This window comes from Nicotiana attenuata, chromosome 10, assembly GCF_001879085.1.
Source record: "Nicotiana attenuata strain UT chromosome 10, NIATTr2, whole genome shotgun sequence".
In the NCBI taxonomy this organism is placed as follows: Eukaryota; Viridiplantae; Streptophyta; class Magnoliopsida; order Solanales; family Solanaceae; genus Nicotiana; species Nicotiana attenuata.
This window is the reverse complement of record NC_031998.1, coordinates 10,249,446-10,275,591: the sequence shown is the minus strand read 5'-3', so window position 1 is coordinate 10,275,591 and position 26,146 is coordinate 10,249,446. Positions and strand designations below refer to the sequence as shown.

At 36.2% G+C, this 26,146-nt stretch overlaps 1 protein-coding gene across 2 annotated transcripts; it reads right to left on the bottom strand.

The window, feature by feature from the left end:
• Positions 1,666-8,597, bottom strand: LOC109232991 (3-isopropylmalate dehydrogenase 2, chloroplastic-like). 2 transcript variants are annotated; one of them, XM_019398703.1, is made up of 11 exons: positions 8,278-8,597; positions 6,784-6,913; positions 6,554-6,665; positions 4,160-4,235; positions 3,938-4,026; positions 3,586-3,672; positions 3,088-3,186; positions 2,849-2,956; positions 2,689-2,742; positions 2,400-2,552; positions 1,666-2,089 (listed from the first exon to the last, which is right to left on the bottom strand). In XM_019398703.1, the coding sequence occupies exons 1-11, from the start codon at positions 8,492-8,494 to the stop codon at positions 2,015-2,017; spliced, it is 1,200 nt and encodes a 399-aa protein (XP_019254248.1). In that variant the 5' UTR covers positions 8,495-8,597; the 3' UTR covers positions 1,666-2,014. The 2 variants fall into 2 exon arrangements, with proteins under 2 accessions (XP_019254248.1, XP_019254247.1); XM_019398702.1 differs by having other exon boundaries at positions 3,070-3,186; positions 8,278-8,596.

Sequence of the window (26,146 nt, the reverse complement as noted above, 5' to 3'; positions counted from 1 at the left end):
TCCTTTCTTGTCTATATTTTCATTAATGTGGTGCTTATGCTTTCTTGAGCCGAGGGTCTATTGGAAACAGCCTCCCTATCCTCACAAGGTAGGGGTAAGGTCTGCGTACACACTACCCTCCCCAGACCCCATGGTGTGGGATAATACTGGGTATGTTGTTGTTGTTGTATCTTTTTCGAATTTAAAATTGGGTTTTGATCAGTAATTTTTAAAATTAAATAGAATATATCATTATGCAGGATCCATATTAATTCTATGTTTAATTATTAAAATTTAGTTATACTTGAAACGTACGTAAACAAAAAATTATTCTTAGATTAAAAAATAACTATCATATGTTACCCCAATTTATGACAGGAGAAAAACTACTTTAAGTTTTTCTTTTAGTCTCAATTGGTATTTAAATCTCAGTTTTGGCAGGCATCTTCCCACTTAATTGTCCAATAGCCCCCATAATTAGGCGTTTGTCCATAAAAAAATTCTTTTTTTCGATTTTCTTTTTCAAAAATGTGTTTATTCATAAAATTTTGTAATTTTTTTGGAGATTTTTCGGAAAAAAAAAGTTTTCTAAAAACCAATTTCAAATTTTTCAATGAACTTTTTTTCCCCGCTCACAAAACAGCAACAATTTTTCAAGTGAAATGCATGTCCAAACATAATTTCAAATTTCAAATATTATTTTTCGACTATACTCCAAATACTACTTTTTTGGGAAAATTACGTGACGCATCAAACATTTACACCCTATTTATCATTCGTAGCTGTACTTTCAACAAATTTGCCATTTGTAGCTATATTTGAACTTTATAGCAAATCCATGAAATAAGTGATTAATTGTTTTGAATTGAAATAGGAGAGCAACAAGCTCTCATATTAGTTGGCGCGCCTGCTTAGGTAGTGAAGTCTTAAGTTTGAATCTCAACAAGAACATCTTATTTTTCTGTATTTCTGTATTTCGTCTTAATTGTTGTATTTGTTGCGTGTTTAAATAGAAATGATACAAATTAGTAATAATTGAACAGCAGCAACGAATAGTAATTAGGCAAATTATAGTTAATAGCCTCTAAACTATAGAGGTTTAGAGGCTGCGTACATCCACCCCCCCCCCCCCAGACCCTACTTGTGAGAATATACTGTGAAAATAGCGAAAGCCAATTTTCGGACTCGTAATCGAAAAATAGACAGCGTTTGCAAAGTCACTCAAAAATAGCTACTATTTTGTTACAACACGGAAAGTTCCAGCATAATATGTTGGAGATTGGTGCACCTGTGTATGAACTTCCAGCATATTTTGCTAGAACTCCAACACACGAAAAGTTCCTGCATAATATACTGGAGATTGAAGCACCTGTGTATGAACTTCCAATATATTATGTTGGACCAGTATATTATACTGGACTAGTATAATATACTTGAGATTCGATTACTTTTGAAACTGTGACAATTTTTCAATTATCACTTGTAAATCTGGTTATTTTTGAATTTCTCCCGAGTATACTAGATGTTGTTGTTGTTGTACCCTCTAAACTATAGAGGTTTGCGAAAATTCCTTTTTTTTTAAAAAAAAAAACACAATTTTTATGTCGAAACGCCTGCTTGGATGCATATTATCCCACACTTTAATGCACATATGTCATATGGATGGAGCATAGGGAGTAAGTGGTATGCTACAACTAATACTCAAAATTTGCATACTTTACCGGATAGTAACCTGTATCATGTAAGTTTACAGTCATTTAATGTAGCAGCGACAACAGCTTATACTGGTTACCAGTCCTCCATTCCTGCGTTTTAAAGGTCAAAAATCTTATTTTCATTTCCTTCCATGTTACAACAGACTGTCTCAAAACAACAGAGACAAGAATGGATACGTTTATGCTACGATACAACACTCAGCAACATTCCAGCAATTTTCAATTCTTCAAACAAATTACAGAAATGGCAACTTCTATCGACTACAGATGCATCTGCCCAAATGATCATTTGCTAAGCTCGACGAAGCCTCCTCATAAATTTAAACAGCAGCAGGAGTTTTGCTGTTAATAGACTTGAGCACTTCTTCACCCATTTCCTTGCACCCCACCAATTTCTGAAGACAAGTGTTTCAGCTCATTCAGCAAGTTAGATATGAAAACAATTAGTTAGTAAAACTAAATTTCAGCATTCACGTTATTTGGTCCAACCTATGATAAAGGTGAGAAATATTAACTTATTTTTTGCTTTTATGTTTGCCGCATGTCCAAATGTCTTTTAAGTGCAAGATCAGACAGATGAAAATTCACAACCAAGAAGCACTGAGATCTTAATGACCTACCCCCCCCCCCCCCCCCCACCACACACACAAAAATCCCAAGGAGTAGTTGGAAATTTAGCTATCTAATATACTAGATAAAACTCACATGTCCTGCTGAGTGAATGTCACCAGTACGAAATCCTCGATTTAAGGCGTCTAAAACAGCTGCTTCAATTCTCTGAGCAGCCTTCTCCTCACCTAGGCCATATTTCAAAAGCATAGCAGCGCTGAGCACTGTAGCTAAGGGGTTTGCTTTATCCTGCATGTTAAAGTTAGTGTGTAAACATAAATATATACCCAATTTCGAAGAACACAAGAAGTTTGCTACTGTAATAGTTATACAGCAGGAAAAGGAGGAAGAAAAAAAGAGAAAAAAAAGGAAGACCGTAACCGACCTGCCCAGCAATATCAGGAGCAGAACCATGTATAGGTTCAAATAATCCAGGTCCCTAGAGGCAACAGGTGCCCAAAAGTAAAAGGAGATTAAAGTAAAGAATTTGTAGTGAGAAGGGGCAAAAATAATACTTCCAAAGAAAGGAGATCATCTGGCAATACCGTTTCACCAAGACTGGCAGAAGGAAGCATCCCGATACTTCCTGTAATCATCGATGCTTCATCGGACAGGATATCACCAAATATGTTGTTTGTCACAATTGTATCAAACTGCATTATGATTGTTTAGAGGATCAACTCCATGGACTAGTGTGTCATCAGTGTGCTAAGACCAAACTTGAGAAACAAGAGTTGAAAAATATATTCCAAAGATAAATGGAAACCTGCTTCGGGTTGCGTACAAGTTGCATGGCTGCATTATCAACATACATGTGAGAGAGCTCTACATCAGGATACTCTGAGGCAAGTGCTGTAACTGTCTTCCTCCAAAGCATAGAGGCCTGGCCAATATCTCAAAATCATGAACTCTATCACTTGCTTGCACACTATTTCTTTTTTAATGTTTAATACAGAAACTTCAAATTTGAGCATATCCTACTTTGCAGACATGTGTCAATTGTATGCTCCCTCTAAAATCATTTAAAAAGACCAGGACCATCAGAGAATCAGATTGCGGTGTAACTCTTGAAATCACAATGGGTTACTTTGGCTAAGATAGATTTGCTAAACGTTCTAATCAGAATTAATGGAGTAAAGCATAATCGATAGCATCCAAGTAAAGACTCAACGCACACATAAAAAAAGAGAGGAAAGTGTCCTATGAGCATAATGTTGAATGCAGATATATAGGGGAAGAAAAGAAGGGTTGAGGACCGTGGAGAGAAAGAGTTAGCCTTTACCTCCAAAACATTTGCTTTATCCACGCTACAGAGTTTTCCTCGACGTTTCCTTGCAGTTTCAAATGCAATACGTGCAATTCTTTCGATCTGAAAAGAAATTAAGCCGAATACTAGTAATGTAAAATTCAGGGACAAAGTTCAGGTAAAAATTTTGATCTCAATAAGTCTGATATCTATCCTACTTTTAGTGACAGAATGACCTTACTGGATTTAGTTTCTTTGTAAAACTTTAACAGTGATTGTACGACAATGGAAGAAGTTAAGTTAGATAAGCAAAACTAATAACTTGAAATTTTGCATACACAATGATGCTTTAGCAAGCACAGCAGGAGGCATTTTTTAAGCAAAATACCTCATATGCTGCATACACTTCAGTGTTGAAACCTATTTCCTGGCCATTTTCATTAGTGCTGATACCTCTAGGTTCACCAAAATAAATACCTATTAACATGAAGAAAAAACAGCAAGCTGTGATCAAGGAGAGAGCCATCCATAGAAAGAAAAGTCAAGAAACAACTTAAAGATGGCGGAATTTGATTTGAATATAAATGGCTGCGACCAATTCCATACTAACCTCCTGTAAGTTCCCTAACAACCATTAGGTCTACACCTTCAGCAACTTCTTTCTTCAAAGTTGAAGCATCTACTAACTGCATTAAGTGAGGAATATGAATATGAAGGAATTCCATGTAAACTCATGTGTGATTTACACATACAATGATTTCAAAGACAAGTTCATCAAGAGTATATTTCCTGTTTGGCAATAAATAATAGTGAATGATGACCTTGTAGAAGAGAGACTAAATTTACACAACTGTAGAGGTCAGATGTCTTGCAAGCAAGAAAAAAAGTAACCAAAAACGCTCATGTCTTCAAGAGCACATGCAGGCCAAACTGGAAAAGATAAATATTAGTAAAAGATAAAAATAGTTAACCTCATGAATAAGCAGCATAGAAGTATCCAATACTTGTTAATAGACAATCCACTTCTAGCATATTTTGCCACATGTAACTCATAATGGTTTCAAGTAAAACATTTGATCCTCACAATTATAAAAAAAGCGAACAAAAGCAAAAAGTCTTGAGGCAAAGATGGAATACGGAGGATTCTTGGCAGAGAGAAAGAGAGACAGACAGGACAAGACTTTTGGATGCCTTCGGGCAATCACACAAGGGGCAGTACAGGAATATTCACCTGTTGTCCATCGACTATGCCTTTCGGCCTGATCTTAGGCCCTGACTCACCCTCCGTGGCCATATTTATGCATTACCACTTCTCTGGTTATCATAATATGAAGGATATATCCACTACATTAACAAATTTGCCAACTTTAAAATGGGAATACACTACATCTCTGCTTATTATGATCTTTCTTATTTTTCTTTCCCCCCTTTTTTTTGTTTTTGAGTAAGGAACATAATTGATTCTTGTAACAAAAGTTAAAAATAGGAGTAAAAAGAAGACAGAGGTGGAGGCAGTCTAAATCTGGACCAAATCCTACAATTAAAGAAACATGCACTGATCCTACAATTAAAGAAAAATGCACTGAGGACAATAGACAACATATAAGGGAAAACACCCATTTGGTTCTTGTTTTATCAGTCCCATGCTAGGTATTTAAGAACGTCCTCTCCCCCAAAATGCAAAAAGAAACAAGATCACTCTATCAAATTTCTCTTTCTCTGTACCACTCAATGACAACCGGTCCGGACAGCTCTACTATCCTCCAAACCCTTTAGCTCTCACTAGCATGGGCCATGGAGCCATTGCCTTTTCACCACATTCATGCACCACTTACTAGCTTCAAAGAATAATCTTAGGTTTATTGTACCCGACTCGCAGCTAATGTTTAAAAGGGAATGTCCAAACTCGCCCGAGATTCACCTTGAGGCGAGACAGCCTCTAAAAGCCTCCAAACGCCCTGGGGCAATCATTGAGGTCTAAAGTCTCATGAGGTATGCTAGGATAAGTGGGGCATTCACATGCACTTTACCCTTGTGTTCTTCACTTGATATGCTCCAAGCACGCCTAGTAAAATACTCCATGCCTTGAATCGTCCGCCCAATACACGTCAAAAATTTTGGTCTTAAATCTTCTTTTATGTATTTTACCATAACTAATTCTATAATTAGCACTTAGGTAACTTACAATCTACAAACGTTATTATACTCATATAGAAAATTAATTTTTGTACATATTTTTCTATAGAATTTTATGACATTTTAAAAACATTTTCTATAGATTTTTATATTTTAATCTATTTTCTTAGCATTTGTCGGACTAACTCCCCTTTAAGAATAACCGGGGCTTCTGCCTCTTTCCCGGCACTTACTCCCTTTCACATGATACATTACACACCTTGTCATGTGCCTCTGCGCCTCCAACAACAAAAATCACTAACATACTTCCACACTCACTAGACTGCTCATGCTCATTACCACTAGAACTCTCTACTCAGACAAATCCTCCAAAATTACTTACTTTCTGATCAACTGTATGGTGTTGAAACAGAGGTAGGTGGAATAAACAAAGGTAGTGGTACTAGGAGTAGTCTTGTTTTGCCAATCATGTTAGCTTGCTCAAGAAGTACCAGCAGTTAATTTCTGCTGGAGGATCTAAGAGAACATAGGGCATGGATTTGTAGGAGGTAGTGTTCCAGGAGGCTGTTCGTGTCCAAAAGTACAGGGAGATGTATGTGCTCTCTATGTGAACCTTTCTATTCAGTTTTTGATTTCATGTTTCGGTATCTCTGAGTAATTGATGCAGAAACCTTTTTTATTAAAATCCAAATAGGTGTATCAAAAGAATCCAATCCAAAATTCACTTGGACGATCTTCCTCTTTAGGCTAATCATAAAGAGTCTTAAGCAACTGAAAGCAAAAATTGATAGCAGTTGAGAAATACTCTCAAATTTTTTGATAGGTAATAATGATATGACAGTCTTAAGCAACTGAAAGCAAAAAATACCTGTGGTAAAACAGTGGCTGGCCTCAAGTTAGCAAACACCTTCAAGGCTCCACGAAGGTGAAGCAATGCCATCTCAGGCCTCAAATGTCTTTCATTATTGTCCCATTTATATCTTTGAATTTAGATGCAAGAAAAAACCAACAAAAGAAACTACAAATATGAGATTTCGGAAGAAAAAAGAACCTATGAAATATAAGAAAATATTCAGAAAGACCCTATCGTGTAGTTACCCTCCAATTGCTCCAAGAAGAATAGCATCAGATTTCTTTGCAGAATTGAGAGTCTCATCAGGCAATGGCACTCCTACAGCATCCAAGGCAGCCCCTCCCACATGCATCTCTTCGAACCCAATATTAAATCCTGTTACGTTTACAAGAGTTAAAGCCTTAACCCCAAAAAAATAAAACATTCAAATGAAGCGTGAAAATCACCACATATAAATTACTCCTTCTGTCCCAAGAAAATTGGAGCGGGCAACCAATCTAATTTCCAATATGAACTTTTATTCCTACACAATTGGTGCCTAGGCCAGCTTGCGTGCTAATTAGTATGAACTTGGACATTATCATCAACGTCTCAACTATGCCTCAGTCCCAAGCAAGCTGGAGTCCACTATATGAATCCTCATCGACCATATTACTCCATTTAAACTAGTCTCATGACAATATTATACAAAATAAAAATAAAGTACTAGAAATTATTTCTATTTTCTACTGAATGATGTATAAGACCTTGGACATTAAGTTACAATGTTTATACTAGTTAAACTTAGAAATTGGAGCAACTTTACATCATTTCGATTTCCTAACCATGTTCTTAAAATTTCCAGGTCAACAAGATAAAACAAAACTAAAAAATTTAGTTCACTAGAAAATCAAATAAGAATTTAGCACAAATAAGTCAAAGTTATCCACTCAAATAGCTGGAAAAATACATAACCAAGAACATACCAGTCCAAAACACAGCATGGAGAAACAAAATGCGAGAAATCATGGAGATCGAAAATAAAACCGAACTCAAAAAAAAAATCAATCTTGCATTGAACCCAGTTGCCCAAAGAATTCGCGAAAATCCAAGCAATGCTTCAAAATTACAACAGAGAAGCACCCCCACCACCCCTCTTCACCCAACATTATCCCAGAAAACACATTCCTAATTCAATAAAGAACATTCATAGTTAATTGAAGAGGAGAGGAATTAATTCCAGAATTATAATTACTCATTTCAGAATTATCTAATGAAGAGTGATTATCCTGAGATATACCAGTAAAAGGGGGAGCCAGGACTTGAAGTTAATGTGTTTAGAGTTGTGGGTTCTAAATTACTTTCACAGTCTAATTTATGTGATACTCTTTTTTTTTCTATATTTAGTAATTATCTATGGCTCATTTTATACCACAAGTTCCAAAATTCTTCCTTTTATTCCTTTAAACTCCAAAACACCATCAAATATGTTGGGACGGAGGGAGTAATAATTTGCACATATACAGTAAGACAAATATGGCATTTGGACCAAAGCTACCAAACCCGTAACCAAAGAGCTAGTCCGTCCTTGCCAGTAATTACCTCATAAATGACCTGATTGTGTAAATATTTTGTAAATAAAATTACTTACACAATTATAAGCATATATTAGCAACACTACATTACAATTACTATCAGCAAATTTGTTTATAAATGCAGTAAAAGTAAGTCAAACACATTCGAATCTTTAATTTACATACCTTCAAGGGAAGCGACGAGTTGGAGGGCATTTTTGGCAACAGAAATAACTTCAGGTCCAATCCCATCGCCGGGGAGAAGAGTGATGTTGTAGCTTTTGGTGGGTGGCGCCGCGGAACAGCGAATAGTACTCCATTTAGCGGCGTGTTTGGGCAGCGTTTTTGAATGAAATTGGAGTTGGTTGAGTGGTGTTGCAGTGAATTGTAACGAAGCCGCCATTGTTGAGACTCTGATACAGAAAGCTTCGAAGTTAGCACGTGGGGAGGGTGAGGATTTTGAGTGGAAGTCGAATCGGTCCAGTTATTTTATACGAGTTTTGGCCCAATTGGTCCATTCCATTGGCACCTATTTATTACTATCCTAATTCTAAAAGAATTTAATTCTATACCAAAAACAAGAATCTATAATCAACTCTATATACTACTCATGGTGGGTTTAATAAACATTTTTTTATATTATATTAATTAATTTTATGTCGATGAAAAAGAAAAATGCATTGACAAAAGTGGGTTGATTTAAAAAATATATCATATTTTTAATAAATATTTATCATAATAAATTTCTGGTTTTATCTTTAAGTAATTTCTGTAAATACATTACAATTATAATGGATAAAACTTAAACTTGTTATACAAATAATATGTTACTCTCTCGCTATCCGATTTTTGCGATATTATTTAAGAAGTTGATTTAACAATATAGTAGTTATAGTTGAAAAAACTACTCTATTATATTAGCTCATTTAATCAAACTAGATGAGGGAAGGCCTGTATACGGGCCCAACATTGTAATCTTAAAATTGTTGTTTGTCGGTGCTCAATTAATATTTTGATAAATAAATCTATCATTGTTATATCCATTTAATAACTGATAGAGAATGATATTGGGGATCACAATTTATAATTAATTTATTTTAATAATTTACAAAAAATTAAACTATAAATTATAACCTGCTTAAGTTGCTCCAGTTATTAACATAAAAAGACTATGTGCTATAATACTCATTTTAACATCAATGTCAAATATAAACATCAAATTGTAAAATTGATTGAATGGTATTATTTCCCCACTATATTTAAATTTTTAACAAGATAATACATTAAAGGTACAAGTGTAATTTATATTAACAATTTTTCTACAATAAAAAACTTACCGATCTATTTGTAAACTAATTTTGAATACATCCATTTGGTCTTGCAAGTGTTTCAATAGTGGGAACAATCAACTACCTTATAAAAGTTAAAACGAACAACATCATTCTTTACAATACGAGAAAAATTGAAAAAAAAAAACTTATGATTTTACTTTATGTCTTGTATACAACAAAATCAAGAGAATTTCTTAGTACAGTCAACAAAGAGAACTTCCAAGGAGACTTACATCCCTAAAGAAGCAATTTACTACTTCAAACAAAGAGAACCAACTGCACTAAACAAATATTAACATGATATAAATTATAGTAATTCAATATAGTAGTTCAAATTATATTTTATTATAACTCGTTTAAAATGATGCTACTGTTGATAAGATAATAAATATCTGATAGAAGTCTATATAAATTATAGGGAGTTTTTTTTTTAATTAAGGATATAAGAGAAATGTTTTTATTTTTTCTATAGATTTATCATATGTTAATTTTTATAATGAAATAATATAAAATATTTTAAGACAATTTATAGATTGTTGAAAACTTATCATGGAAGAATGGAGTTCAAATCATATAAATTAAATTTTCACATCAATTAAGTACATAAGAGATAACCCCCTAGAATAGATGAACAAATATCATCACTTAAATTAACTTTTAAGGTTTAAGAAACTATAGTTTTTAAAATTACTTTTGAATATAAAACTTTTAGGTTTGAAATCGCCTTCGAATATGTGAATACATGAAAACCTTTTAATTTTATTTTTTAAATTGTGTCAAAATAGTATGGGTAAATATGAAAATCTTGTAAATATTTATTTATATTTCTTTTTGTTGCTTTATTATTTAAAAATTAAATTTACTTTTTCTGTGAAAACTTTTAGCTGACTAAAACAAAAATTAATAATTTTATCAAATGAGAAAAAACATTCGAAATGAGTATCCGCATGAAGTAACTCTGCAAAAGTAGTCTAATCAACAGTTCATTTAAACTTTTAAAGGAGTGTTGTGGTCAAAAAAATGTGGGGTCCACGTATATTAAGGAGGACACAATTTGCATTTAAGAAATGCAAGCAATACAATAATTTTTTTCGAAATGTTACATATATGCCCTAGGTTGACCATCTTTCCTTTTCTATATAATAGAAATTTCTACAATCTATTTATTTTGAAAAGTATCTTTTTGTCAAAAGTATCCGTCAACAAATATTTTTGAAGATAGCAACTTGTGTTTGGCTAATAGCTTGTTTGGCAGCCTGTTTGGCCAAGCTTCTAAATAGCCTGTTTGGCCAAGCTTTATTTGGGCCAAAAGTGTTTTTGGCCTAAAATTGAGGGGTTTGGCCAAACTTTTAAAGAAAAAAAGTACTTTTGAGGAGAACCAGAAGTAGTTTTTGAGAAGCAGAAAAAAATAGATTTTCTCCAAAAGTACTTTTCTGAGAAACACTTTTAAGACACTTAGAAGCAATTTTCAAAAGCTTGGTCAAACACTAAGTACTGCTCAAAAGTATTTTTCAAATTAATTAGCCAAACATAAAATGTTTCTCACCAAAAACACTTTTTTAAAAAGTACTTTTGAGAAAAGCACTTCTCAAAGTAAGCTGATTTTAGAAGCTTGGTCAAACAAGCTAAAAACCAGTTTATTTTTATAAGTACTTTTTTAAAAATACTTTTAAAGTACTTCGGTGAGATAGAGTTTGTGCTTGGCTAATTAATTTGAAAAATACTTTTCTGTTATAAAATCTTTAGTAAATGTGGATATCTACTTCCACTACTTTCACCCATGATGTAAATAACCTCCCACTACTCATCATCATTATGATTGTAACTCCTACACCTCCATAACCCCTCCCCATGATCTTCCTCCATGATCTCAATTGTTAATGTCATGTTTAAGACAATCATTTTGTAACCTTCATATGTAATAGTATAAATAGAGGCATGAAATGTGAGATGGAACATACTTGAACACTTGATGAAATAAGAAAGTTATCTCTTCTTCTCTTATTCTACTTATCTTCTTGTTTTATATTGTTGCTTTGAGCTACATTTCTTAAAACGTTATCAGCAGGAAGTCTCTAACCTCAAGATTGAATCCACTTGCAAAGGTATATATAAATTAATTAGTATTTGGCCAAACTTTTAAAAAGTGCTTCTAATTATTTTAAAGTACTTTTCAAAAAAGTATTTTTAGGAAGAAGCTACTTTATTCTACTTCTCAAAAATTACTTTTACTTCTACTCAAAATTACTTTTTTTCCTTCCAAAAGCTTTGACCAAATACCTCGTAATTCATTGAAACACAATTTTGCCAATGTTAGAGCAATAATTTTGTACTTGACCTAGGTTCCAAACATGCTTTTGGAGAAAAATACTTTTTTCAGCCTCTAAAATATAACTTCTACTACTTTTAAAAAGTACTTACTCCATCTCTTTCCCAAAAGCTTAACCAAACATTACAACTCGATGAAAGCTTAGATATTTTTTTTAAAATTAAAAATAAGCACTTTTGGCTTTCCAAATAGAAGATACTACACTCTGAAAAAAATACAATCTAACGAAATTGAACTATTAAAACTGGGAGAAATTCAAAAATAGCCAGATTTACAAGGTAGTTCAAAAATAACCCAGTTTCAAAAGTAATCAAAATTTAGCCACTTTTAATGTAAAGATAAAGCTGAGCGAAAACACTGTTCAAAACCCGAAAAATACGTCGGTATATTATGCTGGAGTTCCAGCATAAGTATACTTGAACTCCAGCATATTATACTAGAGTTCCAGGATAAGTATGCTGGAACTCCAGCATAATATGATGGAGTTCCAACATAAGTACACTAGAACTCCAGCATAATATACCGGAGTTCCAGCAAAGTATATCGGTCCAGTATAATATGCTGGAAGTTCACACACAAGTGCTCGAATCTCCAGTATATTATGCTGGACCGGTCTCTGTTACAGCAAAATAGTGGCTATTTTTCATTGACTTGGTAAACGCTGGCTATTTTTGAATGACCAATCCCAAAAATGGCTAGACCGTGCTATTTTTACATTAAAACTCGTAGAAAAAACAGTGCCGTTAATTGTCAAACATTTTGAAACTAGTAAAGGATGGCCCATGCTTAGCATGGGCCCAAACACTAATACACTATATTGCATATTGAGGTTTTTTCTAAATCCTTATATAAAAAGTGGATTGAATTCACAATTTACTTTTTTTAGCTGGTATAAATAGATTATACATGATTTATATATATATACTGGTTATTTTTAGTTTAATCGGTTGGGTGGGCCATTAGGATCAAATTTTGAAAATTTAAAAAGCAAAAAATTAGAGAGTAATCATAAGATATTAAAATTTTTAATGTTACACAAAATCATATAAACAATATTGAATAGTTGAAACGGTGCACGGCTCATATTATTCTTTTTTATTTTTATGGTATTTTAAACTTTCAGTTTAATTTGGTGCTTTCTGTTATAATTTTATTCTTTTCTGCTTAAGTATATTTACAAGTTGTAATGCATGGTTATAATAGTGGAATTAAACCATCCAATGTACCTTAGAATTATGGAATATAATTCTCTTTTATTTAATTTGCAAATGCACAATAAAAATTCCTTTCTTTTAATGTAGTATTTAGAATGTAATTTTTGATAATTTTCTTGAACTCTAACATGGCATCTAGCATATGCATGATAATTTTCTTTTTAACTAAAGATCAAATATTAGATAACCCACTATTAGTAACAACTGATATTTAGCATGGAAGAACAAATATTATATGCTACAATTATTGTTGTATTATGAAATAAACTATGTTAATTTAAAATAAAAATAAATAAATTTTCGTTTTTGAAGTACTATGGCTGATGGTAACTTTTCATTGAATTGTTAAAGTTATGTTAAACAATGAAAATCAGTTTGCAACTCTGAGTTCCTTTAAAAAGTTGAGTCTTTTCCATTTTAAATGTAGAGATAGATTTAATCTTTAGTTTTAGATTCTAGCCTTTCCTATGGTTCAACTGGTTTATCAGTACTATATAATTTGTTATAACATCTTGTATCTTGTTTTATGGGATTTTTTCCTTCCTATACCATATATGAAACTTTATTACAAAAAATGTGCATAATTTGTTAATTACCCACCCAGTCCACACTTTAACTACAATTTATATACCAATCGATAATTAGGCAGATTCTGCCATTTAAAACGCGCGAAAAAAAGGCACAAAATCTGCGTTTGATTCTTTCCACATTAAATTCGAAATTTGAAACGGAAAGAGATCTGATTGCTGCGTAATTCTTTCTTGCACTACAATTCGAAAACAACGCAGAGCTTCAGAAGCTTCAACAACGCAATACAAATTGTAGAATTCAAAATTGTTCTTCATCGTCCTCAGTACTCAAATTGTCGAACCTATATCTGTTCTTCATCTTTTTTCTCTCAACTACACGAAATCATGTCAAAAATCCCAATAATGCTAAAATTGAATGGGAATTGGGATAACTATGGCAGATTTAGAGATTTTGAAGTTGATGCCATTGTGGTAGATGAGAATGCAGGTTTGTGTAGTTCGAAAATGCTTAGAATTTTAGTTTTATGATATTATCTACAAATTTACTACATATATCTACAATTTGACTACAAGTTCTTTATTTGGTGCAGGAAAAAAATATTTTAATATACAATGTCTCTAGATTGTAGATAAATTGTAGGCAAATTGTAGTTTACTTGTAGTTTATAGTTAATTTGTGGATAAAATGTAGATATATTGTAGATACTATATTTTTAATATTGTAATTTTTTTTTTGTGTTTGTTCTGAAAATGTAGGTGAGGGCTTCAACAGATCATATACATACTGCGTTGGATGGTGTGAAGCGGTACATTGTGTGTCTAGAAAACAAGAAATGTAGTTGTGGCCAATTCCAACTTGAAGAACTTCCGTGTGTAAATTGTTTCCAGATTGTAGTTATAATGTAGGTTAAATGTAGTTAATTTGTAGTTTTTGTAAAATTTTGTAGACAGTTTACAGATTAATTGTGGATAACACATTTCTACGATTGGAGTATTTATTTCTTATTTTTTGTTGTGTAATTTATATTCAACTGACAATTATATACAAATATTACATAGAACTTGGAGGTAAACATCTAAAAATTACCTACAGTTTAAGTACCTAATATAAGAATAACTACAATTAATCGTGAAATGTTCTACATAAAGTACAAACTAACTACAATTACACTACAAACAGTAAATCTAGGTGAGGACTTCAACAGATCATATCCATTACACTAAATCTACAATTACACTACAATTACACTGTAATTACACTACAAAATACACGACAAACAGTAAATCTAGGTGAGGGCTTCAACAGTCAGTATTTCTAAGTCGTTTGGAGAAGTTGTCGGCAGCTTTTCATATTAGTCTCTTTACCAATAAATTTCTCATTTTTGACTTTTCCAGAAGAGGGAATTTTGTTTGGTACCCAAAAACAATTGTTGCAGAGGAAATTGGCACGACATTCAAATATAATGAGATTTCGCTGGCTAATGCATCTCAAGGACATCTTTCGTTGATTGATCTTGCAAGTGGATGAAGAACAAGAAAGAATGTGGGGTATGGGTAAAAACGTGGGTGAGGGGGTGAGGGGTAAGGAGAGAGAAACGTGAGATATATGGATACCTTTAATTAATGAGTAAAAACTGCCCATTAATTAGATATGGATACCTTTAATTAAGGAGTAAAAACAGCCCATTAATTAGACCCTTAATTAAGCATGGTATAGGATTGATAATTTGGTATACTAAGTGTAATTTACTCAAACCTTAAACATGTAGGGTAAAAAGGTTTCCTATGTGGCATAGGAATATAAAAATTCCTTGTTTTATTTATTTAAAGTAGAGGTAAAAAGCATGAATTCTTGTGTAGAGTATCCCTGCAATTTTAAAAAGATAAAACTAAGAAGAATACATTGGTCCGTCAAAAAGTAGAATTATGGAGATCGGGGGAAAGAGAGAGAAAATATGTCAGGTGTCTCTCACCATATCTATTACTTTTTAGAATATGAATTGTGCCCAAACTTTGCCAAAATTACTACTCCTTCCGGTCCAAAATAAGTGATTTTTTGGCTTTTTTTTTGTGGTCCAAAATAAGTGATTTTTCCAGATTTCAAGAATGAATTAATTATTTTTTCCTATATTGTCCTTGGAGTAAATAGTGTTGGAATATGTGTTAGAAGTATATATGTGAGATAGTAAAGGTTAATATGGTCAATTCCATTGCTAATTAATGCTAAAAAGTGAATTTCTTAATCTGTATGAAAACATCCAAAAAATCACTTATTTTGGACCGGAGGGAGTATAACGCATACAAGCAAATATGTAATAAAGGATGAAAACAGGGGTAAAAATGAAACTTCAAAAAGTGGTACAAGGGATGGGCTGATGGTTGATGAGGTAAGCAAGGGTAATTTCGTCAGGGCACTGAAAACTTTATATAGCAACTACAGAACAATTACTTTTCGACCAATGATATTGCTCACTTTTCATGAAGTTACTGAAACACCCTCAGTTATGCCAAGCAGGCATGTTGACCTCCTGTGTGCTTATTCCCTCTTATTCAATCAAAACTTAGAGGCACTTTAAATGATCAAACAATTATAAAAGAGCCTTGGTCGGCAAGCTGGCAAGACGACGGCCAGCGCTTCCAAGGCTCTTCTATATATTAGAAAATATTATTAATAGTAGATATCTCACAAATGAAGCAGTCGCATATCGATTGGTTTAGAGGAGTTCTACTACATTAGCTTGGGATTTTCTATTATATTATAGTATAGATTAATACTTCTTTTTAGAGAAAGATTTAGGGAATTTGAGTAGTTTTGACTTATAGATTTAGCCAAATTCAGTAGCTTTGGTTCACACTATGTATTTGTATTAGGAAATTCTTTGAGTATGTACGAATTATTAATTTAAAATTTAATACAACAACGACAACATACCCAATATTATCCCACCCAGTGGGGTCTGGGGAGGGTAGTGTGTACGCAGATCTTACCCCTACCTTGTGAGGATAGAGAGGTCGTTTCCAATAGACCCTCGGCTCAGAAAATCATAAGCGCCACATTAATGAAAATATAGACAAGAAGGGACAACACCAAAAAGCCATATAAAAGCATAATAAAAACATCAAGATAGTAAGGTGATCAACAATGAAAGAAAATAACGGTTAGTCATAAAAACATACTGCCAACAGAAGGCGAGACTGCGTGCCAATACTACTGTTATGAACACTCTAGACTACCTACTCTACTACCCTAATTCTCGACCTCCATATCTTCCTATCAAGGGTCATGTCCTCGTTCAACTGAAGTTGTACCATGTCTTGCTTAATCACCTCTCCCCACCTCTTCTTTGCCTACCTCTACCTCTCTGTAGTCCCTTCAATGTCAACCTCTCACACCTCCTCACCGGGGTGTCTGTGCTCCTCCTCCTCACATGAACAAACCACCAAAGTCGCGCTTCCCGCATCTTGTCCTCCTTGTCGCGAATAACCTTATTTCTAATCCTATCTAACCTGGTGTGTCCGCACATCCATCTCAGCATCCTCATCTCTGCTATCTTTATCTTCTGTACATGAGCGATCTTAACTGACCAACACTCATCCCCATATAACATCGTCGGTCTGACCACCATTCTGTAGAATTTACCTTTAAGTTTCGGTGGCACTTTCCTGTCACACAAAAACCAGAAGCGAGTCTCTATTTCATCCATCCTGCCCCAATACGATGTGTGACATCTTCATCAATCTCCGTTCTCCTCTGAATAATAGACTCAAGGTACTTAAAACTTTCTCTCATAGGGATGACCTGCGAGTCCAGCCTCACACATTTCCTTCCCCCCTTGAGTCTCATCAATGAACTTACACTCCAAGTATTCTGTCTTGGTCCTACTCAACTTGAAACATGTAGACTCCAGGGTCTGCCTCCATACCTCTAACAACGCGGTCACACCACCTCGCGGCTCGTCAATCAATACCATATCATCTTCAAATAGCATGCACCATGGCACCTCACCTTGCGCGTCAGTACGTCCATCGCCAGGGCAAACAAAAAAGACTGAGTGCCGACCCCTGACACAACCCCATCATAATCGAAAAATGGTCTGAGTCCCCACCCACCGTCCTCACTCGGGTATTTGCTCCATCATACATGTCCTTAATCACCCTAACATAGGCAACAGGTACACCTCTAGCCTCCAAATATCTCCACAAAACTTCCCTCGAAACTTTATCGTACGCTTTTTCTAAGTAGATGAACACCATATGCAAGTCCTTCTTCCTCTCCCTATACTGCTCCATCAATCTCCTAACAAGGTGGATGGCTTCTGTAGTCAAACACCCCGGCATGAACCCGAACTGGTTCTCGGAAATAGACACACTCCTCCTCACCCTTAGCTCTACCACTCTCTCCCAAACTTTCATAGTATGGCTAAGCAGCTTGATACCCCGATAACTGATGCATTTTTGGATATCACCCTTGTTCTTGCATATAGGAACCATAATGCTCCACCTCCATTCTTCGGGCATCTTCTTCGTTCTAAAAATAACATTAAATAACCTAGTGATCCACTCCAAGCTTGCCTTGCCGCACTCTTCCAAAACTCCACCGGAATTTCATCCGACCTGGTCGTTTTGCCCCTGCTCATCTTACGCATAGCCTCATCCACTTCATCAGCTCTAATCTGCCTACAATACCCAAAGTCACAACAACTCCCAGGGAGTTCCAAATCACCCTATACAATGCTCATGTCCCCCTCCTCGTTCAAGAGACTATGAAAGTAGGTCTGCCATCTCCGACGGATAAGCCCCTCATCCAACAAAACTCTACTTTCTTCGTCCTTGATGCATTTCACTTGGTCCAAGTCATGAGCCTTCCTTTCTCGTACCTTGGCTAACCTGAACAACCTCTTATCCCCACCTCGGCCCTCGAGTTCCTCATACAAACAACTAAAAGCTGCAGTCTTGGCCGCCATAACTGCAACTTATATTGCTCCATATTCACCCTCTTCTCCTTCTCATCTACACTTTCCACTAGCTTCAATAATTTTAAAAAATTAGAATTTTGAACCACATGTTTCAAATTCTAACTTCGCCTCTGATTAAAAAATTAGAAGTCTTAAGTTTAACAATAATTAGATAGAAAATTATTTAGGTCATGCTAATTAGGCAAAATATAATTGTAGCCGCCAATGACATAACTCTTTTACGCCGCATCATCAATTACTAGAAAGAGGGCTAAATAAGTCTCTCGGAGGCGTAACTTAGGGTTTGGCACAATTTTCATATTTATTAAATAAGCCTGCCTATAAATATAAAGTTACTTCACCAATTTTAATGGTGGAAAATACATGCTAAAAAGCATACATTTATTGACATAAAACAGCGTCATTATTTCTGCTAATAGTATAATTAAAACCGATGGTTTTTTTTTTTTTTTACCAAAAAGGAAATATTTAGCACCTTTTTATTACTAGTAATTGCGTGTATATCCCGAATGCTTCATTTAAAAAAAAAATATTTACTTTCTTTAAACTTACATATAGTATTCTAAAGAACATATAAGTTTAGATGTGGGAAGTATTTTATTGTTTACAGAGTAGTATTTAATTAAGAAAAAGCTATAAAAATCCTAACATGATTCCTTAGGGCAATTAACCGAACGAATGAAGTTAATTTAAGGAGACAACTCCGTTTTATATATTGTCTTAGACTTTCGGATTGAAGATTTCGCAAAGTTTTTCAAAGATTTTATTTTTCTGCTAATTAAGTAGTATATTTCTTTTGAAAGTTATCAGATACTTTTTTTTTTCTTTTTTTGGTTAAAGTCTTCTATGGGAAAAGTTTCAAAAGAGCATGTAGAAAGAAAATATACGGCATTTGTTTTGCACAAATATTTCAATCATCCTAAGAATTTTAAAAAGAAATGGAAAAAGAAAAGAAGTTTATCCTTAGAGCAAAGAGGCCTTTCATGTCCGTAGCTAGAATGTTTTTCGCTATTTAAAGTTTGTTTTAGAATACTGAACCCTCGATTTCTAGTCTTTGTGGCATTTCAAATCTTATATACAATTCAAATAAGAAAAGTATAATTAAACTTAAAATTAATTAAATTGAATTTAAAATTCCTAAATAGGAGTTTCTATATAGTTTAAAGTTTTAAATATTAAGTAAATAATTAAATAGCTATTTTATCTAGTGTTAAATTTATTTTTAAAAGATAAAATAAGTATTAGATTTAGGGTAAGCATATTGAGCGTGTCTCTCGTAGTAATGATAATAAACCTTTGAAAACAATATAAATATTGTTCAAAAATATGCTTGCATTATAATATTAAAACTAAAAAACATTGGAAGCTCTAAAATGATATTCGTGTTAATCATGTTTAGGGAGTAGATCTACTCTAGTAATTTTTCTTATGTTCGTGCTAGTACTTGCTTCATTGTACAAAAGTATCATAGGAGAAGCATTTGATTGAATGGTAAACGATCGTTTAACTTTACCTGAACACTTAGGTAGTTGTTTTGCATGCATATTTCTAGTTATTATTAAACATGTGTATGTTATATTACCAACAATTAAAAGTTCTTTATACACATTTTACTTATTTTATGAAAGTGCTAAAACTAGTGTCGTAACTTCCACATATTATTAACAAATTATTAACAAATATAAAAAACTGCTAACCCTAAAAAGTGTTCAACACTTTCCTTATGTGATTTTGCATTATATTTTTAAGCTGGTATATTTATAAGTTATTCCTTTTTTAATTAGTCTAGTACAGTCATGAGTTATCGCCTTTTTTAATCTTGTTTATCTTGAAAATACGAGTAATAATTAAATTTGATTTGTGGTCTTAAAAATATGTAATTTAGTTCAATACCAATTAATAATCAAGGAATATGAAGTAGAAGTGAAAGAAATAAGTGAATCAAACCAATGTAACTCAGCAGCAATGACCTCGAGCTTAGTGACCTCGAGCTTAGTGACCTCGAGGTGGGTTTAGAACAATAAGAACAATTAAGCAAGAAAAGTAAAGTAAGAGCAATAGAGCTAAAGGACAATTCTGATGAACAATAGGCAAAACGTAGAGAGTATATTCTTTGCTCAATGATTAGATGGATCTTACAAATGATTGGGGTCCCCTTTATATAATAGGGGAACCTTAAATAAGATATATTTCTATTTATAGTAAGGAATATTCTTGGTACAGCTGTCTCACCGCCTAGTACGGAATAGTACGATCCTACTACGGGATTTGCGCCATGATTTTGGGGACGTGGCAGGAATCTAGCTCATTCTGTTGTAAATCCATAACGGTACAATTTCGGGGTCGAGCATACTCAGCCTTGGAACTCTTCGTACTCCTATCTCTCGAGCATTGTATTCTGTCTTCGAACTCGAATCTGGTCCACCGGGCTCGAACTCGACCTCGTCGGACTTGGGCCTAGGATGGACCCTTGAGCCTATAAATCGGAGCCTGATGATTTTGACCGCATACAGATAGTCCCCGCATTTCTTAGAGTAAGATGATAAGAAACGATTTGATCCTCCTTTTCCCGGAGTCTTTAGCGATGACGTCATTTTCGTGACGTAGGCGCTCGAAGCAACTGAAATGTCCCGTCGGTTCACTTCCCCAAAACATTGAATGCACGCCAGTATTGGTCAGCCACTAACGCCGCCGAACCGCTGCTGCCCTTCTATAAATATGTGGCTATTCCTTTGAGTAAAGAACTTTACTCTTTTATTATATCTTTCCCTTCTTCATCGCTTTCTCTAATTATCTGTTTCCACCAACTCTTTAAGCGCCGGAAAATGCCACTCTTGTAAAAATACCACATTCTGACACAGTCTGTATCCTTTAGCTTGAAATCATGGCTAAAACTTTCAAAACGGTCCCCAAAAAAGATAAAGCGTCGACTTCGTCTACCTCTCAGCCGGCCAAACCGGTGGTGCCGCCGACTCTTGAAGAAATCACCCCCGACCCTTGTGTAATTAAAAAAAACTTTGGTATTGAAAATCCCCCTGATCTCCCGGGCCGATGCGAGCATGCGTCTCGATATCTTAGTTTGATATCGGAGAAGAACTTCAAAGCAATGAAGAGGGACTGCGGCTGGGGCAACGAGGTCTTGGTTCAGATACCGAGCCCCGAGGAAAGCATTACTACCCACATGGAGGGTTTTTTAAGTGTTTACACTTACCCCTTCACACCGGACCCCCCTTGATCCGGTGGTGATCGACTTCTGCAAAACATACGAAGTCACCCTCGACCAAATTCACCCTCTTTTTGGCGTATCGTGATCATGTTGCGCTACTTTTCCGAAAAGGCCGAGGGGTTGGAATTCACCCTTAACCACCTGATTCGATTGCATCGGCCCCAGCTGTTTCGAGGGCTTATCAAGCTGCAACGCCGAACAACGAAAGCCTTCTTTCACAGTAATGACGAAACCAAAGATCGAGGTTGGATGAGCCGGTTCGTCAGAGTAAGGACTTCGGATGTCATCCTCAGGGATAAAATGTCGTTCCCGGAGAGGTGGAACTTTAATCGAAAGTGGAGTTCTTCTTCCCAGTATTTATTCATATTCAACTTTCATGTCTTACAATGCCTTCACCCTTTCTGTAGCCACTGCCTGGGCACCTCACGCGGTCCCCAACCTCGAGGATTGGGTTTGAAAATTAGCTGCCACCTCCTCCTACGATGAGCGCAAATGGCGTGATTTATCGAGGGGCAAGTGGGAGGCCAAACATCATGGTAAATTCTCTTCCCAAGTTTCAGATATTTTTTATTTGCTGGTAGAGTCAACTTATTTAGTTCACTTGTGCAAGCATCAGAGATGTATCCAAAATGAGGCCGGCTCCGCCCGGGGAAAGGACCAAGTCTTGGGCCAGAAATCGGGGAAGGACAACAGAAGAAAGAGGGTTTCGAAGCCTAAAGACCCTCAAGACAAGAAAGCCCCTACTCATAGGCTACGAAAAAGATTTGCTCATGTGGATGCAGATTTGGCCCATGATTCCCCGGATGATGAGGAAAATGATGGTGAAGAGTCGGTGTTAATGCTTCGAACCAGGAAACCAATCGAGGTCGCCAAGCCCTCCGATCTAGAGACCTCATCCCGTGGTGAGGGAACCCCAAAGAAGGATTTGGGCAAGGCCCCCGTGTCCCTAGAGAGTGAGATCGTTCCTCCCCCTTCAACAGATATACCCAAAGGGGAGAGTGCGGAAACCCTCGATGCCAATCAGAACGCCCCGAGTGAAGAGCTCGGGGCCATGACAATAGGTCACTCCCTTTCTTTACCATATTATTTCGAGGAGGCAATCGAAGTATGCCCGATCCGAGCAAGGTCCTCGAGGAAGATCCCTTTCATGGTTGCTATGCTGGGATTGAGGATATTACCGGCCTCAATGATACATCCACCATTTTCGAAGAGGCTCAACGTCTCCTTTCTCAGGCAATATATTAACTTTCATTGCTGTAACTTTTCTTTCTTTCCTTTCCTTTGACTGGCATATTTTCACTTCATGTATAGGCCATCGTCAAGTTTAGAGCCGACTGAGCCAATGTGAGGCCGAGCTCAGGAAAGTTTCGGGCAAAGAGAAGGCCCTGAGGCTCCTCTGTAACCAAAAGGAAGAAGAGCTTAAGGACCTCTGGCTGAAATGGCCAAAGCTTAGAAAAATGAGGCCGAGCTAGATGAGCATGTACTATGATATTAATAGGGTGTGGTCTTCTTGGCCCTACTTCGGAGGCTAACACTTCGATATCTCAGCTGCAGCAAAAGTTGGAGATGATCGGGCAGCTCCGAAGCGAGGTTGATCAAGTTAAAGTTGATTGCCATAGGTGGAAAAAGAACATGGATCAGCTCGCTGCCGATAAGGAAGCTATTACAGTCCAACTGACCTTGGCCGAAACTCAACTCCGAGGCATTAAAGCGAAGGTTCTGGCCCATGCCAGGAAAATCGAGGAGTTAGAGGCAGAGCTTGCTGGAGCCCGGGCTAAAGCTGCACAATCTGAGGCTGAAGTTGAGAAGACGAAGGTCACGACTAATTAGACCATTGCCATGTACTTAAGAGATACCGCAACTGTTCAAGCGGAGCTGAGCGAGGCCTCCGACCGGGAAAAACGGAGCAATGAATTGACCAAGTGGCAAGCCCGGAAGGAGACTCTTAAAGAAATCCACGCCTGAGGGTTCGACCTCACTGAGGAGATAGCCGAAGCAAAGGCGCAGGAAACCGATGCCAGGTTTCTTGTCTCTTCAAATGACGAAGATGTTGTGAGTGGCTCCGAGGGTGGGGAAGGTGTTACCGAGGAGGAGGAGACTCTCGAAAATATGACCCCCGAGGGTGCGATTCCCGAGAAAGGTTCTTCCGGGGACGTAACCCCAAAATAGATTAGGTTCTCTTTTTCTTTTTTGTGTAACCCTTATGGGTGTTGTAAATATACCTTTTGTAAAACATTCTCTGTGAATACAAAGAACCTTTGAGTTTCATTTTGTTTTGTGTAATATTTTGATGGTATAGTTCAAATGATCATTTCGAGTACTGGTTTGGGCCCATAACATAATAAACCCTTAGGTTTTTATTGATCAATATAATACCCCTTAAGGCTTCGTTAATCCTCGAGCTAAGTTTGATTTGATATGAGCTCAAGACGTCGGGACTCTTGAGTCCGAGTTGAGTTAAGAGCAGTGTCTCGAACTTTATGTATTTCGGCCCTTAGGCTTTTTTTAGATCGACCCTTAGGCTCTTTTAGATCGGCCGTTAGGCTCTTTTAGATCGGGCCAATTTGGCCTCTAAGATGGCTATATAATTTTTCCCTCTTTTCGGCTAAAAGACTTAGTGAAAATTTTAATCATGCCTTAGCATTTGTTTTTTGTAACCATTGGGTTTTTCGAAGGTTCAATGGATCGGAACCTTATTAATAGTTTGTTTGTGTAAACATAATTGAATACCTCTTGAGGTTTTTTCGAAGGCTGATGTTATCGAAGCCTTTATATTATTTGAGGGCTGAATTTATCGAAACCCCTTTTTCTTTTGTCGAGGGTAGCCTGATTTAACCGGTTTTTTCAAAGTATTTGAAGGCCTTTAACTTATAGCGGAAGTCGGACGTCTCCGAGCCGCATTGTTTAGGCCGTAGCCTTTTTTCATGAGCTTAGTCTTTAATATGGCCGTAGCCTTTTTTCATGAGCGTAGTCTTTAATATGGCCGTAGCCTTCGGGTATGTCATTTGGACTCGTTTCCCGATAACTTTTCAAACTTGTTCGAAAAGTTAGTCCCCGAGTGTATTGGCCTTGGCTTTTATTTTGAGGGGATGCCTCTTTGAGGTCTTATGAGTCAGAGTTTTTGATGGCTTGGACGAGCTGACTATCGATGACAGTCCCCAAGTGTCTCGGGGTTATATTCGTGCTTTGGACCTTGAGCCGTTTCCCGTAGAATTGTAAGTGTAGAGCTCGTATTATAGTAGACTTATTTGAGACACAAAGTGTTTTTGATAAACATGATGCTTCTTCAAATAATTGATATATGCGTACATGTTTCGCCGTCGGGGCTCGGCTATTCTATATGGACACGGTTAATTTGACTGTTTGGCCCATTACAAAATTTTCCTATCGAGGCCCTCTTAGGCGCGAAGTATTTTCCTCGAAAATATGACCTCCGAGGGTAACGCCCCCCAGTATTCGAGGTTGATTGAAAAGAAGCCTACTGTTAAGTTCTCCTTAGGTAGCATATAGTTGTTGCCTCGTTAAAAACCTCGCCGGTAAAACCCATTTGGGACAAAATCCGATCTAAGGGAAAAAGAGTGCAACGCATGCTTTAAAACCTAAGGCCTTCGTGCAGAAAAGGTGTCTTCGATAGCTTCGATTGAAAATCTGCAATGAGTTAGTTTTAAACTCAAATAGACAAGAAGAATAAATCCATACCTTAGCAGTAGTATCGTTGAGTAGTGATACGTTCCAATTGTTTGCACTTGTTCACCTTTCATCGTGCTAAGTTTGTAAAATCCTTTTCCGACAACTCCGAGGACTCGGTACGGTCCTTCTCAATTCGGGCCTAGCTTCCCTTCATTTGGGTCTCGAGTATTGAGGGTAACTTTCTGTAGAACTAGGTCCCCGACTCCGAAGTGTCGGAAGTTGGTCCTTCTATTGTAGTATCTTTCGATCGTTTGCTTTGGCGCGACCATTCAAAATAGTGCTGCTTCTCATTTTTTATCTAGTAGCTCGAGGCTAGCATTCATGGCCTCGTGATTCGACTCTTCCGACGCATGTCGAAACCTGGCGGTGGGCTCTCTGACTTCGACAGGGATGAGGGCCTCGGAGCCATAAACTAAAGAGAACGGAGTATCCCCCGTGCTAGACTTTGATGTTGTTCGATATGCCCATAGGACCTCGGGTAGAACTTCTCTCCATTTTCTCTTCTCATCGTCCAACCTTTTCTTTAGGTTTTGAATTATCGTTTTGTTTGTGGAATCGGCCTGTCCATTTCCAGTTGGATGCTATGGTGTCGATAAAATTCTCTTTATCTTGTGGGCCTCAAGGAACTCCGTCACCTTGCTTTCGATAAATTGTTTTCCATTGTCACATACAATCTCGACAGGTATCTCGAACCGGCATATGATGTGGTCCCAAATGAAGTTAATAACTTCTTCTTCTCTGACCTTCTCGAAGGCCTGT